This window comes from Typopeltis vanoorti, chromosome 2 (assembly GCF_054136105.1).
Source record: "Typopeltis vanoorti isolate ZY-2024b chromosome 2, IOZ_Tvanoo_1.0, whole genome shotgun sequence".
Classification (NCBI taxonomy): domain Eukaryota; kingdom Metazoa; phylum Arthropoda; class Arachnida; order Uropygi; family Thelyphonidae; genus Typopeltis; species Typopeltis vanoorti.
This window is the reverse complement of record NC_143550.1, coordinates 21,035,442-21,053,519: the sequence shown is the minus strand read 5'-3', so window position 1 is coordinate 21,053,519 and position 18,078 is coordinate 21,035,442. Positions and strand designations below refer to the sequence as shown.

General features: G+C 35.9%; 1 protein-coding gene across 4 annotated transcripts in view; it reads left to right on the top strand.

Annotated features, from left to right (window-relative positions):
- The window catches only part of LOC150108868 (ubiquitin-protein ligase E3B), a 552,093-nt gene extending 535,696 nt beyond the window's left edge, over nucleotides 1-16,397 (top strand). For all 4 annotated transcript variants that reach the window (XM_090410488.1, XM_090410470.1, XM_090410479.1 and 1 more), the window contains 2 exons: nucleotides 11,924-12,016; nucleotides 15,792-16,397. In XM_090410488.1, the coding sequence (XP_090266614.1) occupies nucleotides 11,924-12,016; nucleotides 15,792-15,983 (285 nt within the window). In that variant the 3' untranslated portion in view covers nucleotides 15,984-16,397. The remainder of the gene's footprint in view (nucleotides 1-11,923; nucleotides 12,017-15,791) is intronic.
- Nucleotides 16,398-18,078: the final 1,681 nt, after the last annotated feature.

Sequence of the window (18,078 nt, the reverse complement as noted above, 5' to 3'; positions counted from 1 at the left end):
CTCTTTTCTCTTGTACCAATTTCGGGGTTTCCTGAGTTATCCATTTCTTGTTGATCTTCTCTCTTTCAGGAATTATTTCTTCTACTGCTTTTTTAGTACTGTAGTCGGTCGTTCTGCTCTTGTATTTATATTTTGTCTTTCACTTATGGTCTTAAGCTTAGTTTCCAGTATGTCCTGATATGCTGTTCTTAGCCTGGCTTTTCATTTCTCCAACATACACATCTCAGATCTCATGTCTTGAGATGCCTCTAGCTTTTTGGAATTTTCTCTTGTACTTCTGTTTCAGTTTTAGTCTTATATTTGCAATCACTAAGCTGTGGTCTGAATGACTATCAGCTCATTGGAATGATCTGCACTGCTGAATTGATGTTTTCCTTTTCTGGTCTGTTAATATCAGGTCGATCATATTCCTGTGCCTGCCATCGAAGGATCGGCATGTCCATTTAAGACAATCTTTTTTTTTTTTTTTTGAATTTGGTATTGCAATATTTCCTGTTTACCGACTAAAAAATTTAAGCTAGCAAACCCCCACCTTCCATTCTCTTCAGTCATTAATAACAATACACAATATGGCTGAGATTACTACTCATTCTGAATTGTTCCAGCAGTTGCTAGATTAGATGATTTTAGTGTGGAATACACAGCAGGTTATCTAGGCTATGCCCCAATGCCACTGCACAGCCTTGCAACGGGCAGCCTGCTGTCTCCTCCATGTGCTGATTTATTCATGATGAACTTGGAAAAATGTTTCCTGAAATTTATAAACAGCAAATCTTCAGTTTGGTTGAAATGTGTAGATGATGTCTTTATCATCTAGAAATAGTGTTGCTGAGGTTACACGATTTTTATTTGTCTATGAACTCCTTCCACCAAAAAATGAAATTTACATTGGAACTGAAAAATTAAGGAAAACTACCTTTCTTACATGTTTTAATTACCAAAAAAAAGCCAAAAGAGGCATATTCTGCAAGCCTACTCATACATCTCTTTACTTTCACTCTTCCACATTGCACCATATATCACAAAAACTGGACTACTATTATACATTCATTCAAAAAAAGGGTGGTCTCTATCACAAGAGATGAAGAAAATTTGAAGGAAGAATTACAAACTGTACTCCAACTACTTGTTTGCAATGGATATTCAGAGAAACTCACAGAACTTGCTATTCTTTATGCCCCACAACAAAATCCAGATATTCCGACAGGACTTCAGTTTCTATCCATTACACACTGATAGACTTTCATTCAAGCTGGTCTTCTCAGATCTCATGACAAGAGTGGCTTTCAAGCCTATTTTGACTATACAAGGTTTACTGCATTTGCACAACCTTTATGAACATCCTGAGGTCTATATTATTCCATGTTCTTGTGGCCTTTCTTATATATGGTAAACATCTATAAGTTTGGAAATAAGACACCGAAAGTTTTATTTTGGTCTTATTTTCGGTCTTTTGTTTTTACTGCATCTCCTATTGGAGATGTCAATAACAACAGAGCCTAGAGCCTGGCTTTTCATTTCTCCAACATACACATGCACCATGACAGTGAATGGAATAAATGCTCTATGCATAGAGGACAACTTCACTTCTCGTAACAAAAAAATAATCTACTATGGTCATCCATTCACAAGGCATGGTGCCTGTTAGTAGTAGAAGGGACCTCCCAGTGATGTGGGTCTTTTAATTCTTCCTCTTTTTTATTGCTTTGCTTCCTGTATTCTTTGCTCAACTTCTCCTGAGTCTTTTTTTACTAGCCTGTCTTCTAGACTACCATCACTGGGATCCAATGCCTGGCTGCTGTGCATTGCGACCAATGGACATCCAGATGGGAGGGGAATCTTAGTACTCTTGCACTATTCTGGCCTCTGCTTCAGCAAAATGGGCAGTTCTAAATGGCCTGGTCCAGGATCAATTGGCTAGTGGGCTTGCCTGCAAGGGTCAAGGATGTTGCAGTAAGTCTCCTTCCCCATGATCTGGGGACAGGACTCAAGACTTGCTGTGGTGCTTGTATAACGTCCAAGGTAGCCCTGATGTTCCACTCCTAAGCACAGTCATTGCTTACCAATCAGTGGGCATACATTTTTGGCTTTGTGGTGGATGGGGAGGCCAAATTAAACTCCTGAGAATGAACATTTCTTCGTCCTCTTGTTTATCAGGGGGGGGGGGGTATCAACAAGCCCAGCCAAGTTCAGAAACATATTATCATGAACAGAGAATGAACAAACATCAGAAGCTGTTATAAATATTCACCACTGTTCTTAACCTTAGGCTCAGCAGGTGAGTCCAGTTGGGAAAATGTCACCCTTTTTCATCCACAAGGGTTGGCAGGATCTCCAAAATCTGTAAAGAACCTGTGTACATGAGATATCCTTATTGAAGCAGCTACAGTAGCACAATAATAAAAATTACTCCATGTAGCATCTATCGAGGGAATACCAATTACAGTTACCCTCCCACAAAACTTTAAACTTTTCTAGAAGTGCAATATCAGAGATTAAGAGTGATGTTCTGAACTCAAGGACCAAAGAGTAAAAGTCATAAGAAGAATTCTAATACATAGAAATGGACACCTTATACCCAGAAACATTATCCTTATCTTTAACAAATCAAAACCACCAACATCTTTCAAAGCAGGATATCTCATTTGTCCAATACAGCTCTCTCTATATTTCCAAATCCCTTACAGTGTTATAAATGTCAGAAATTTAGGTCATTCCCAAACTGCCTGTCATGGCTTTCTCATCTGTGCCTGATATGGCAGTAAAGAACATGAGAATACAGACTATGAGCAAAATACAAAAATGCTCTGTGAGGGGAAACTACCTGGCATACTCCTGAGTATGCCAAAGGTGGAAGGATGAATAGAAGGCACGATAGTTAAAAATAAGAGTAATGCATCACATATCAGGAGGCAAAGAGGGGATATACTACAACATTAGCAACATCTGCTAAACCCTGTTATGCTGAGAAGGCAACTGTAAATAAGTGTCAGTTGGAACGTTGACAAGGTTGTTAATCCTGCCTTCTCACATCTACATCCCTGAAAAAATATCACTTGTTTGCTATCTCCTGTGAATGAAAGAGAGAAATCAGTGTATACTCACTCCTAATGCCAAAAAAAAAGGGTTCAACCACATGAAAATCCTCTTATTAAAAAATAATGGAATATACACCACAGAGGATCAAAGATATGTATCCAGACCTTTTATTAGATGGCCCATTAGATAGCCTGAATATATCTGCTCCCTCTCAGGAGGATAAAACAATTAATATGCCAATTGCCAGAGGGAGTGAAATTTGACAATGTCTTGGATATTTTTCCAGAATAAGAAGAAATGATGGATACTGGTCATACACAATTCCCAAAAAATAAAACATTCAAGACTAATGAAAACAGTGTTTCGAACTAGTTGGTTCTCTTTAGAGACCAGACAGGCCAGCGAAACCTTTATCAAATGTACTAATAAAAGGCAAATATATGGACTCTTGGGCAGTGCCCATGTTTTTTAAGTAGTGCAAACTAAGGCAACTTGTGGATGTTAAGGATTGCATTCTCATAAGCTCTTGTTAGTCAACTTAAACTTTCATAGTTTCTATAAACATTCAGCTTTAAAATAACATTGGATCTAGTATCCACTTTGCCTAGTTAACTCTTGTTTTTTTATGGTTTCTGGAGAGAAACAACCTTTTTTTTCCGAACACAGTCTTGCTTCTGAAAATATCATTCTGGTACTGATCAATTTAGATGGAGGCATGTATTAGAGATGCCTTCATAAAACACAAGGATCTAATATTGGTTTCCTTGATATGGAAAAAGTATGTTACACTGCTTGGATTTAAAATACTTGAATAAAATACTTAAATGACTTACCTGATTTTGGACTTTGAACAAAACTTACAAAGCCCAAGTGGGCTTTGTAAGTTTTGTTCTCCCTCCTTTCTCAGCCCTGTTACTGAGAGGAAGGAGTCCCACACATTTTGCAATCAAGGTTAACTCAATAACAGAACAACCATGTCCAGCCGTAATTAATATCCTATATGTTGATAATTTGATCATCTGTTATTCCTGTAATGAGGTCATAGAAAGACAGCTGCATCAAGCCATTGACCATCTCCCAAAAAAAAATAGGTGCTTGCAAATGACTTAAACATTTTCACAGCAGAAAGTGTGTGCGTGTGCACTTTTGCCACAGTTATCTTCATCCTGATCCAGAGCTCTGACTAGGACAATCACAAATTCTGGTTGCACCAGAAGCCAAGTTCTTGGAACTGAGATTTGACAGCAAACTCAATTTCCTCCTTCACTTGTGCATCACTTACAAGACAAGCGCATTAAATTTTCCACTTACTGGGGTGCTGACAGATGTTCTTTGCTCCGTTTGTATAGGGCATTGGTGAGATCAAAAGTTGACTATGAATCCCAAGTCTATGCTTCTGCCAGGAAGAGCACACTGCAATGGCTAGACCTTATTCCCCATCAAGTCATCATAATTGCAACTGGAGCATTTTGCACTTTATCTATTCCTAGTCTATACATAGAAGCAAACGAACCATGTTTGTCACTTTGATGCCAACAGCTGTTTCTGTTGGCATCAAACTGCCACAAAACTCTTTGGTTTGCACATAAACTCTTGTGGAAGCACCTACTTCTATTGTGGCACTCATACATTCCAGCATGTAGCTTTTATTTCAGCAGGCTAATGAAATTTTCCATCTCTAGTCATCTGCCAGCAGCTCATTGAAGCTCATAGAACTGAATACTCTCTTTTTGTACATGTCTACATATGGCTCAAAATTGGAGGACCTAGTTGGATCTTCTGCCATCTTTCCAGACAACGTTATATCTGCATAAATCCCACCAGAGTGTAACAACTTTACAGCAGAGCTGTATGCAATAGTGCGTGCACTAAAATACATCAGATTCCATTGCTACTAAAGGGCAAATAAGAAGTCTGGAGCTACAGCAACATCTGGTGCTCTCTTGAATTCACTCTTTCAGTTATGGAAGCTACACTTTAATGTAGCTTCCATAACTGAATTCGGTTGGATTCCAAGCCGAACATGGTTTGGATTATGGGAAACGAGACTGCAGATACTGCAATGAGGTCAGCTCATTTCTCAAACATTTACCATCTGCCTGTACCATATACAGATTATCATACAAAAACTTCTCTTCCAGTGGCAGCTATCTTGGACAGAGAGAGAGAGAGAGATTGATAAAAAGCTGTACCAAATTAAGCCTGAAATTAATGGCAGTCTAGCCTTTTCAATGTTCAAACAAAAGTTCTTAATCGACTGCACTCGTTTTGCCAAGTGCAGTCATTATTTTAGTCACTTTTATAATCTATCTGAGCCCTATATACTAAAGGAGATTTTATCTTCTTAGTTAAGTTTTTACAAAATATTATCTTATCACCTTATATATTATATACATATGTTATATACATATTAGTCTGTTATAAATGTTTTTTTTTTAAAAAAAAAACCCTCATCTTTATGTATGTTATATTAATTTTAATACTTTTACTTACATTTTATATGTATATTTATTTTTCTACTCTGATTTTATGCTATCTTACTAATTTATTAAATAGTATACTTTAAGGAATGTTTCAATTATGATTATTATTTTGACTTTTATAGTTTTTAGACCTATATAAGCATTTATTTATTACACCTTTTTTTTGGCACAGCACGACCATAGGTGTCCTTGTGCCATTAAACTCAAAAAGAAACAACCAATCATTCACAAGGCATACTCAATAGGAATCAAGGATTGATCTTTGTGATATTTGGAATCGCTCATTAGATCTTTCCACGTCAGACTTCAACTTTTCAGCCAAGAATACTGAACAATAGCCAACTTGTGCCAACTTCCACATTCCACATGGTTTATGTTAGCCTTTTATTGTAATTTTTTATCATCCTAACTCAGAAGAATCCACAAGTATTCGTGGCAAAATTAGTCTGTTTTCATTATATATTGTTTACAACCAAATAAAGCTATTGTGTATTGTATAATTTTAGCAGTCTAATTACCCAAACATTTAACTGTGTGACCTCAGTGTCTACAACTCCAACAGACTTCCTTTTTCCAATCACTAAGCCAGAAGAGATGAGAAAATACTTGCTATAAACAGTGATCTGACACAAATCATACATTTACTGAACTGACTATTGATAACCCTCTTCATTTTCTGAATACCTTTGATCTCTTCTGAACCAGTTCTCCCTGTTTGTCTATCATAGAGGTTATCTCTCCTCTCAGTAACTCAGACCATAATCTGGTGCTAGGTTCCTCTTCCACAGAATGTCCATTCCCCAACCACTTGTAACCTTGTGTCCTTTGGTACTATAAGGGTTCTGAGCAGGATGACCATTCTTACTTGGTCAGATTGCTGCTTCCATTCCTTGATTTCAAACACCTGTGCTATGCTGAACAAGTTTGAAAAATTATTCTCTCCAGGATAAAGGTATACATTCCCCACTCCATCCAAAATTCCTGCCCACTTTCTAAGCCATAGTTCATTGTGCAGCAGATGGCTGGCAACAAGAATTGAAGTTTCATGCTCAATCTACATCGAAGCATGCAACAAGTGCAAAACAACCATCAACAATTCCAAGTTTGACTTTGAAGAGTCATGCCACAGAAAATTTGCCTCCCTGGCAAAGGCCATTGGGCAAAACTTTTGCTTGTCTGTGCTTCCATTTCTCTCTGTCTCTCTTATCCAAACACTACTGCTGTTACAGCATCTAAATATAAAACTAACGAACTCCTGCCATACAAGAAACAGTGCATTGTATACCATATGATCATTTGGCAAAAAAAAAAAAAAATCAAAGCTTCTTAAATAATTTAGATACCAATAAATATTAGTCCCAGTGACATCTCCCCAATTGTACTCAAAAGTTGTGTTCTATAACCTCTCATATATTATACAATATTTTATACCCAGCTAGTGCTTATCTTAGTACATGGAAGTAAGCATACATGTAGTCTATTCCAAAAAAAAAAAAGATACAAGTGTGCTACCTACCAATTGCCATGACCTCAGCCTTCTTCATAATAATGGAGAATATCACCAACAATCAGCTTCCCCTCTTTCTAGAAGCCAACCAGTATAGATGCTGCAATTCTAGGTCCATGGCTCATCTCTACATCACCCACCACTAGACACAATACCATGCATTTAAAGGTTTTTGAGAAACATGCTCCTGTTCTAGACATTTCCAGAACATTTGATATTGTTTGGCCTTGAGTCCAGCTGAGTGAATTGCCATCCTTTGGTCTATTTTCTAGCCTCTATAATTGTGTAATCAGCTTTCTCTCTGGTCAGTCACTGTATGCCATGGCTACCTCACTCTTTGAGCTTCTTCACTAATGCAGGAGTGCCTTGGGTCTGTTCTATCCTTGCCATCTTTCTAAACAATAATGACCTTCTCTCTTGACTCATAATCCTTTCTGCTGATGACAGTACATTCCATTCCTCCTAGTCATTTGACAACCTATACAGGGCTCAAGCATCCCAACCTTCAAGATCCACAAGCAGCCACTTAAATATCAATCCGCCATATTTCATTAGGAGACAAAGATAACCTAGTTACCTTCAATTCTACCATAATGTTTCTCTTTTGTAAAATGAAACTTGTCCTATCTTCCCTTACCTTGAGTAATACTCAGATCACCAGACAGGATTCTCTCTCTCTCTCTCTCTCTCAGTTGACATTTACCTCTATCCTTTCCTGATAAACATCAGTAGTTTCCTTTGCATTCATAAAAACTAGGCATTATTTTCTGCTGAAGAATATTTTTCATACATCCAGCTACTAACTGTATAAATCTCAAATCTATCCATCCATAGAATACTGTTCACATGTTTTTGGGTGAGGTATCTAAAAATTCTTGATGCTATACAGAGGAGACTGATTTGGCTGAGAGATGATTACATCTTCACTGACTTACAAATGGTCTGATTTGGCTCTCTCTCTCTCCTGCAGCTGTGTTTCTATGGTCTACTTCACTGAATTGTCATCTTTTGCTTTCCACTGGTCATGTTAAAACACTGGCACCACCTGCCTTGCATCTCTTTTTTTAGGCTAACTGTAAATGCATTGAGCCTGTTTCTCCTCTTCCTCTTTTATTTGTCTGCCTCTTAACACTTCCTCATGAAATGTTCTGCAACAACTACAATCTCTAGCTTTTCAAAAAAAATGTCAAGAAATTTCTTCTTTCCGAACTCCTGCCTTCACTGCTCACTTGAGACTAATGTCTTATAGGCTCTTATACCTCTTATGTAGAATTGATATATTACAAAAGGTTCATGAACATTGAGTGTCTCTCTCTCTGTTATTTTGAATAATATTCTCTTTTTCCAGCATCAAATATGTTATACTTTCAGGGTATTTCTATGATACCATCAGTTGATGTTACTATAAATCACTATCTGTAGTAGCTTAGGTCAGTCTTCTATACTTGCTCTTTTTTTCTGTTTGCCATATAACTTTAGAATTCCTCAGAATATTTCTCCTTCAGTTGATAAGTGTGGAATAGAGATTTGAGGTTCTGAGGACATATTGCAAAGGTTGTGATGACATCTCAGAGAATTGTTGCAATGTTGAGGAGGACATTGACCACAAGAGATAAGTGTGTGGTCCCATTTGTATAAAGCTTTGATCAGACAGACAAATCGACCTTCAGAACACGTGTAATTTACAGACAAAAAATACCGTTGTTGGTGATGATATGCAATAGATGGCGTTGATGGTAGTAGTGTCGTAGATGGAGAATTAATTAGTAGTAGTGGTGAGGATAAGACATATTAACGAAGTAGAGTAGTGTGCCCTCCCACGATGAGTCCTTGGACTCCCTGGAGGTGTTATGTAATAATAATAATTAGACCACATCTGCATTTCTGTGCTCATATCTGGTCACTGGGATTTGAAGGGGATAAAGTAACCTTGGAGAGGGTGCAGAGACTGATAACAAAAATGATATCAGGACTTTACAACTGAAGAGATTTTTCTTATGGTAGAACGATGGAAAGGAGCAAGGACAAGAGGCCATCACTGGAAGTTTCTAAAGGAGGTAGTGAGTAAAAGGGTAAGAAGTTTTTTGCACAGTGAGTGGCAGGAGCATGGAATGCATTACTTGAGAGTGTGATGAATGTGCAGACTATGGATTATAAGGAGTGATATGATAGACGTTGTGTTGACCAGTGTTTGATCTCCCATGATGAGTCTTGTGACTCCATGGAAGTCAGGAAAATAATAATAATAGAAGCCAAGTTCTTAGGATTCATCTTTGATGGAAAACTTGCATTCCTTGCACATGTTCATTAACAAAGAGAACAGCGCAAGAATGTAATGAATCTTCTTCACATTCTATCCTCTGCTGAATTGAATGGGATGCAGATCAATCTTCATTGCTTCATCTTTATTTTGTGCTTATAGATTATGGGTCTCAAATCTGTGGTTCTTCAAGGCAGAATAACCTACAATGGTTGGATCCCATCCATCATCAGGGTATACTGATAGCTACTGATGCCTTTTTGGACATCACCTAATCAAAATCTTTATGTTGAAGCAAATGAACCGGCTCTATCACTTGGAAGAAAATGGTTGTCTCTTAGCTATGTCCTAAAAATAGTCTCTTCCAGAGCATCCTACGTGGACTAGTCTCTTTTCTCTCTATTGGGAAATTCAATATCACACATCAGGCTGCCATATGTCCTTTTGGTTTGTTTGTTAGAGAGATTATGGAAGCTATTGGCCTGAATGTTGAAAACATTTTCTGTCTCATACTCCATCATCTGTCTACTTGCAATTGTTTAATGCACACAGAGCACCCCACTCTGATTTCTTGCTTATCTATACTGATAGTTCAAGATCAAAGATCTCTGTTGGCTGTGCTACTGTGTTTCTTGACATTACTGCCTTCAACCAGATCCCACTTAATTGCAGTAATTACAGCAGAGTGCATACCATTCAGTTTGCTCTTAAGCAAACTATAACAAATTAGTACACTAGTCTGCTATAGGTCTTGTGACTTTTCATGGGTGGATCAGGTATAACTATATTAAAAAAGAAAAAAAAATTATACATATAAAAGAAAATTGCTACCAAAAGTGTGTAGTTTATACAGACTCATTTTTCCATGCCATCTTCTCTCCTGTCTGTAATCCAGATCCAATGCTTTACAAGTTGTTGCAGCTGTTTTTACAAAATGTGAACGCCCTTAATTTTGATATTCAGTTGTTAGATTCCCACCCACGTTGTAATGAAGGGAAATGAGATTGCAGGTGCACCTGCTAGATCATTTCATACTTTTTTGACACTCAGTGCCGTATACAGACTACAGTCAGTTTATAAGATTAAAGCTGATTGGCCAATGGCAGGAAGCACTGACAAACAATTATTAATATTACTCCAACACCCCATGGAGTCAAAGACCCATCTAGGTGGTCCTTTTGTCATACACACAGCTCATCATACCACACCTTAAACACAAATTCTCTGCAGACACCATACCCTCAGGCAAGGCATTCCAATCATTGACAACTCTGCATACAATAAACCTGCTTCTCACTCCCCCTGCTCACACTCTCCTTGTGCAACTTCCAGGGATGATCTCTGGTTCTGCCCTGATCTCCCACCAAAACCTCTTCAACACTGATCCTATAACCTCTTATTAACTTGTAGGTCTCCATTATATCGCCCCTCTTCCTCCTATCCACTAGGGTCTGTAAATTGCATCTTCTCAACCTTTCCTCATATTCGAGATCAGAAATTACCTTAGTCAGTCACCTCTGAACCCTTTCCAACATCTCTTCATCGAATTTCCCTGATATTAAGCCTGAAGTTAAGCATTGGCAGTCTAGTCAACATAGAAACAGAAGAGAGAAAGTTGTCCTTGCTAGGCTCTGCATAGGTCACAATCATATTACACGTTCTTATTTACTGAGGTCTGATGACCCAACCTGTGTGTGAAAGATGTAATGTGCCTTACCTTTTGTCATATTCTGGTGAAATTCCAGCACTTGACACAAGAATGAAATTTTTTCATATTTAGTGAGCCATATACACTTAAGCAGATGTTATCAGACTCAGAAAAACTGCATGATGTTTTTAACTTTTTACAGAAAATTAACTTATACAAATTTTATGTAGATACTGTACTGCTTAACTTAATTTTTGTACATACATATTATTTACTAATTTATCTCTTTCTGACTATTTATTAATAGTCAGAAAGAGATAAATTAACTGAGCCATTAGTAGCCTCTGCTACTAATGGCTCAGTTAAGTAAGTTTGAGCATGGTTAGTAGTTGGAAGGGGACCAATCGTTTGATGCTGGTGGCACACTCTCCCTCGATGAGTCTTTGGACTTCCTGGAGGTGTCAAATAATAGTAATAATAATAAACCATAAATCAACCAACCATCCATTGGTATATATTTATTTATATTCAAATTCTGTAGTCAGAAAAGACATTTTTTAAGATGAAATATGCAAAATCTTGTTACAGATCAGCCTTATCTGAAGGACATTTGCAGTCGATTTTGATGATTCTGAACAATAACTGTGAATCCCAATTAAGCTTAATTGTCATATAAAAAAGAATTTGAATGGATTTCTTTTACTAATTTCTTTACTTTTTTTACTATTTATTTTACTAATTTGTTTATATTCTGTTAGAAGATAAAATTTACTTTTTTATTATTATCATCTTATGTACATGATATTCTCAATTTTACCTCTTTGGTCCACTAAGTTTGCCCACCCTTCTCAGAAAATGTTTGCTGATCCCTGTCATAATACTTAGATGAAGTTTCTAGTTTTCTTGACAAGCCATGTATGTATAATATAAATCATTGTGGTGGCATTTAAGGTTTGACTTATTTTTGTTCTTAATTTTGTTTGCAGTTTGTAACTAGTTGTTCTAAGCCTCCACTTTTAGGCTTTGCACATCTTGAACCTCCATTCTCCATACGATGTGTGGAAGTTAGCGATGATCAGGTAATACTTGTTTTCTTCAAGATAAGTTGTGTTAAGTGTTTTAAAATGTGTCAAAATGCACTATAAAAATGAAAATACGATTTTTCTTCAATAGTCAGTGACCATTTTGTAGCAAAAAAAAAGTAGATGATAAAATAAGTTATTGCTCTTATGTTCATCCTGGACATATTCTGTCGAATGTTTATAAACACTTTATTTATACTTTGTCAAAAAAATTCTTCTTTTGTGTGTGTGTGTGTGTGTATTATTTATTATAATAAAAATCCTATTCCTGAAAGGTTTGTAATCTATAGTGCATGCATTACTATAGGCATAGTGTATGGCTTAGATAATCCAAGAACCCTCCTCCAAAAACCAAACATGGAAATTTTTTTTCAAACAACTTTAGGTCTCCAGTAAGTAGGGTGACTTCACACAAGATAATGAAGAGTGCAAAACTTTTGGAGTAAAAATCATTCTAAACAAAACTAAAACAATGAAAATAGGAAGAGATGAGGAAAAACTTGCAATGAACTTAGAAAATTATATACATGAACAAGTAAAACAATTTGCATAACTTCATAGTCTCCTTACAACTTTGACAACACAGAAACAGCAAAATACAGACTTAATAAAGGATTGTCTAATATTAATAAATTAAACAAAATATGGGAAAATAACAGTATTTCAAAAAGCCTCAAACTAAAACTATAAAACCATTACTATACCTACAGCAATGTATGGAGCTGAGACATGGATATGCAATCATGAAGAAATACAGAAAATAAGAGCATTCGAAATTAAATGCTTAAGAAAAATAAATAACTCGCTGGTCAGGTCACAAAACAAATGAGCAAGTCAAACATGGGAGACTGTTCCAAAGAACAGAAGTAGATGGGATAAAAGAGGAAGCACTGAAGTTGGTTTGGTGAGTTTTAAGATAGACTGTATAAGGGTGTTGGTTAGCAGTGGTTCTTGATTTAATGATTTTGGAGGAGAGTGGAGAAATAAAAGTGGCCAATTCAGCAGAGTTCTGTCCATGAAAGTATCTGTAGAAGAGGCACAGGGCAGAAACTGAACATCTGTGAGAGATGGATCATTACTTAGCCGGATTGCCTTCTGGACAGAATCGAGCAATCTTCATGCTTAGGTTTCTGTGGTTAATAAGTTCAATAGAAATATTCCGGTTTTGTGACCACATGTTTACTAGAGAATGGTTTTTAACAAACTAAACAAGTACTAAAAATAACCCGACAAGTTTCGTTAGTCGTAAGACTAACATCTTCAGAGTTAAAGAGAATTAACAGTTTAAAGCAAACTATAAGAAATTACGAAAAACAGGTTCATTTATTGGTATTATGAACATCAAAAAAGTTCGTTAAAAAAACCAAATAACAGATCTATACAACCGTTAATGCATGTTAGTTGGAGACAATGCTATTTGTTGTCACGTTCTGTGGTTCAAGCTCACTCTCTTTGAGGTCTGAAGTGGGTAAATTTTTAATAAACGATGACCAAACCTGATTTAAAATCAAACCTTGGGTTTTGTTGCATTGCATATGAATTTTAATCATATTTGCTGCCTCTTTGAATTTTCTTGTGAAACAATTCTTATCAGTATAGGACATGTTTGTTCTATCCCAGAGTACATCATGACCGGTAGAAGCTATGTGATATGCTAAGCCAGATTTATGCTCTCTCTTCTTTTGTATGTTCTTTTGATGTTCGCTCATGCGGATTTCCCCCGATCTCCCTGTCTGGCCTACGTAGCAGATGCACAGGAATAATGAATATTATAAACCCCTGGTTTTTTCATTGGGTAATGTGAGGGTTTCAGAGAATGAAGAGATCTTGATATTTTTTCAAGTGGCAGGAAAGTCACTTTTATGTTGTACTTGTAGAGTAATTTGGCTAATTTATCTGTTACGTTCTTGATATAAGGAAGGGTGACTGCGTTCTTGAAGCCTTGTTTATTTAAGTTTTTTGTAGGTGCTGTATTGAGAATTTTCTTAGTTATCTTAGTTGTGTAACCATTCAGCAATTGTAGGATCTGTGTTAAATATTATATTTCTTCTTTCCATTTTCTTCTGTACTTGGGATGTTGTATGCTTTATCCCTTAAGGTTTTTATTAGGCCTATTTTTTGCTTGGGGTGGTGGTGGTGTGAGGTAGCATGAAGAAATCTTCCTGTGTTTGTTGGTTTTCTATAGATGGAGAATGATAACCTATTTTTTCTTTCATTTATTTCTGTAAGGATGTCTAGGAAAGGCAGTTTTTTCTTTTCTTCTAGTTCCAGAGTTAATTTTATGTTTGGATGTAAGTTGTTAAGATAATCTTTAAATGCAGTCAGTTCTAGTGCTGTTCCTGGCCAAATGATGACGATAACGTCCACATAGCAGAGCTATATTTTTGGTTTTATGTGCCAGTTTTGTAAAGCATTATTTTCAAAATTTTCCATGTAGAGACTTGCTAGAGCTGGTGAGAGGGGTGAACCCCCATTGCTAGTTCTTCTTTTTGTTCCCAGAGTTTGTCTTGGTAAAGGAAGAACGTGTTTTTATGCAATGTTTGTAGAGCTGTACAATGTCCAGTGGAAAGAGATTCTCCAGGATGTTTACTGTTTCATTTCTTGGAATCTTTGTGAAAAGGCTGACAACATCTAAACTCGCTAATATGTCTGAAGCATTTATGTGTATATCTTTTACTTTTTCTATGAAGTCTGTGCGCTTCTTAATGAACGATGTTGTTTTTCCTATATGTGGTAAAATCAAATAGAAGACATGACACAACATAAAAAAAAAATGAATTTTAAGTAGGAAAAGATTTTTGAAAATTTTCCAGTAATGGAGAAGTCATATTTACATGTCTGCAAGGAGATGTGCTTCACATTATATGGGATACTAAGACAAGTGATGAGAAGTTATACTACCTTTACCACGAGTTGCCCCAGTCCTGAAAATACTTAAGGTGCAAACTTTGTTTACTTACACTTGGATAAAGGATTAAATAAACCAAGCATATAATTTCTTGGTATCTTTAATTTACAGTATAACCAAGTGAAAAAAACTTAATCATCTTATCCTTTCTTTTTTTTTTTTCCCCTCTCTTTGCTTACCAGAATTTATTCATTCAGTTAATCAATAAAATTTATTCGGTTATCCAACCTTCAAGTGAACAAACCTTGGGTTAGTGCAACTTCTCATACAGTACCATGTAATTGCACCTTCATTTATTCAACACTTCAGTTATCTGACCAGCAAATTGCTGTCTTGCTTGATTGTATAATTGAGGATTTACTGTAATTTTTACTACTTGCTTTTGTTCCATTCTTCTTCTTCCCCTCCAAGGGTTTCTTTATATCCTTCAAATCTCATTGACCAAATCCGAGCATATGGAAACCACTCATTAAATCTTTTAACATTATAGATTTCAACTTCTCTAACAATTACCTTCATTTGTTGACTGCAGACAGCTAACTTATGCCACAAACTTTATATTCATATAAAAAGAAATTATGCCAACAAGGCAATTTCTTTTTCCCTTTTAATGATTTTTAATGTTTGGACAACTTTGTTATCTTTTTTTTTTTTTTTTTTTTATAAGTCCTGATAAAGCCACCAGTTTTTATGGGTGAGTGATGAAACTAATAGGTTGTAAGTTTCAAATTTAATGACTGATTAAATATCCTTGTTATTACTATGTGTTCTTTAGTTATAAAACATTTTCTCTTGTGTATGGAGGATTACATTAATCTTTAATTTATCACATTAACTTTTATTTTTTTCCTCTTGAATCAACAGGATACTGGTGATACTGTAGGGAGTGTCTTAAGAGGATTTTTCACTATCCGTAAAAAAGACCCAGTGAATCGTCTTCCTACTTCTTCAACTTGCTTTAACCTCCTAAAATTACCCAATTATCAAAAAAAGAGTACCTTGCGAGAGAAACTACGCTATGCCATTACCAGTAACACAGGTTTTGAATTATCATGATGAATTTTGATTTTCAAAATAAGAATCTTAGCATGTACATATGTAACTGTTATTCATCACACTACCCTGTACAAATAACAAAGCAGAAAAATTAGTAGTGAGAGTAGCTCGCTAATGTTCTTTTTTAAAAAAAGAAAAAAAAAAGGGGAAAAAAATATTGTAAAATTGTACTTGGAAGTCGTCGAATTTGTTAATGGTTTACTTTTTATAGCCTGTTTCTAGTCATCAGATATAGATATATAAATGGATGTTTTTATATGGTTGCAGTAATATCTTTCTGATATGTATAATTTAAAGAAGTAGTTGCCTTCTGAAGCATAGGTAAATGCAGCCATCAAACGTACGGGCTGTAATTTTTAAAAAGTCCATATTGTATGTATAGCATAATAGGCAACTATGCTGTAAATAATAAAACATAATTATATTTTTGCACCACTTTCATCACTGTTAGCTTAAATTTATTAGCACATATTTTTTTGTCAAGTGAAGAATACATAACATCACAAAATAATGTAGTTTGTAAACAGATGGAGGCACTGTATACCACCATCATACATTGTATACATCCATATATACATTTGAAATTTTGAATAATCATAACATGAATATAATAGTGTTAATTGTCTATACTTTCATAAATATAGCAATGTTCTCTTTATTTTTCAACTTCAAGTGCTTGAAATATGGCAAAGCTTTAAGTCAGTATTTCTCAAACTCTTCTCCATGGAATCTTGACATTCCTCATAATAACATGAAATGCAGTTTCATTGAGAATTTGTGTTAGCATATTTTTCTTTCTAAAGTATTTACTTGAACAGCATATAGATTGTACAAAAAAAGTCTTCATATTTGTATAGTTCTTATATGTGAATGGTTACTCTAAAACAACTCTCTGTGAAGGCTAAGGATGTAAAAACATGTCGCTATGTAGACTTTAGAAAAATATATCAATTGAGAAAGGTATAAAAATGACATGGTGTAGCAAGAAAAGCTCAGTCTTTGAATTCCCATTAGAATCCAATAGGAATTTTATAACTAGCAACAGTATGGGGTTGAACAACTTTCCAAAATTATGAATTATGTTGTGGTACCGAGTTTCACAGCTCTTAATACTGTTGTTCTTATAGGACAGGGTTTTTATGGAAAGGACGTTATTTCTGCCCCCAGAAGAAACTACATTGAATGAAACTGGACTTGTCAGACTAATAGCTCAATCTGTATTGCCAACGCTCTTTGGATGGAAAGACCTGGGTTCGAATCCCATCTAGGAAACAAAGAACAATTATTAGGACCTTCAAACAGAAGAGTTAGCTAGTCTCATACTGGTGGTAGCTGGGTTTTTCCCTCCCAGAAACTTGGGTTTTTCATCTCACAGAAGAGAAAATTAGCTTAAGAAACACAGAATACAGGCAAAGCAGACAATGTGGATGGGATAAATAATTACCCTATTGTAAACAAGTTTCTAAGAAGCCAAGTTACTTGGCTGTTATAGGCCATTTAGCCTAACATGAAAGGGAAGAGAATTGTCATACTCGATGTCTGACACAGTACTGTACTTCTAAAGAGACAAATTCCAGTCTTTCTGTTTGACCAAAGTATAAAAGGACATATGAGTAAGATACATAGTAAACTCCTGTATGAGACAATGGATCTAGCTTGTCTTTATGCATATTTCACCTGAATTTTCTACATTACATCATTCCTTTTGCTAGCAGAGCAGGACTTGTGCATTTGTTAGGTCAGATATCAACTTTCTGTGATTGGCTTCAGCTCAAGATTTCTTTGTCTCACTTTGTTGCAACTGACCTATTTATCTCTAAAAACCAATCGCATACAGTGTAACCCTAATAGTGAGATAATCTTGATTTCAACATCCATAATACAGACTAGCTTCCCTTTCCAGCTTCACAGACTACGTGAAGAGAAGCTTGAACTGTTTGCTCTCAGTAATGATTTAACACAAATTATTCACCAACCCACCAAGAATTCCAAATAATCCTCAACATTCTCCTAACACCCTGGACCTTTTTCTTAACTGTGCTCTCCAGATTCACCAGTGATGTTAGCTGAACTTAGAAAGTCTCATCATAAGCTT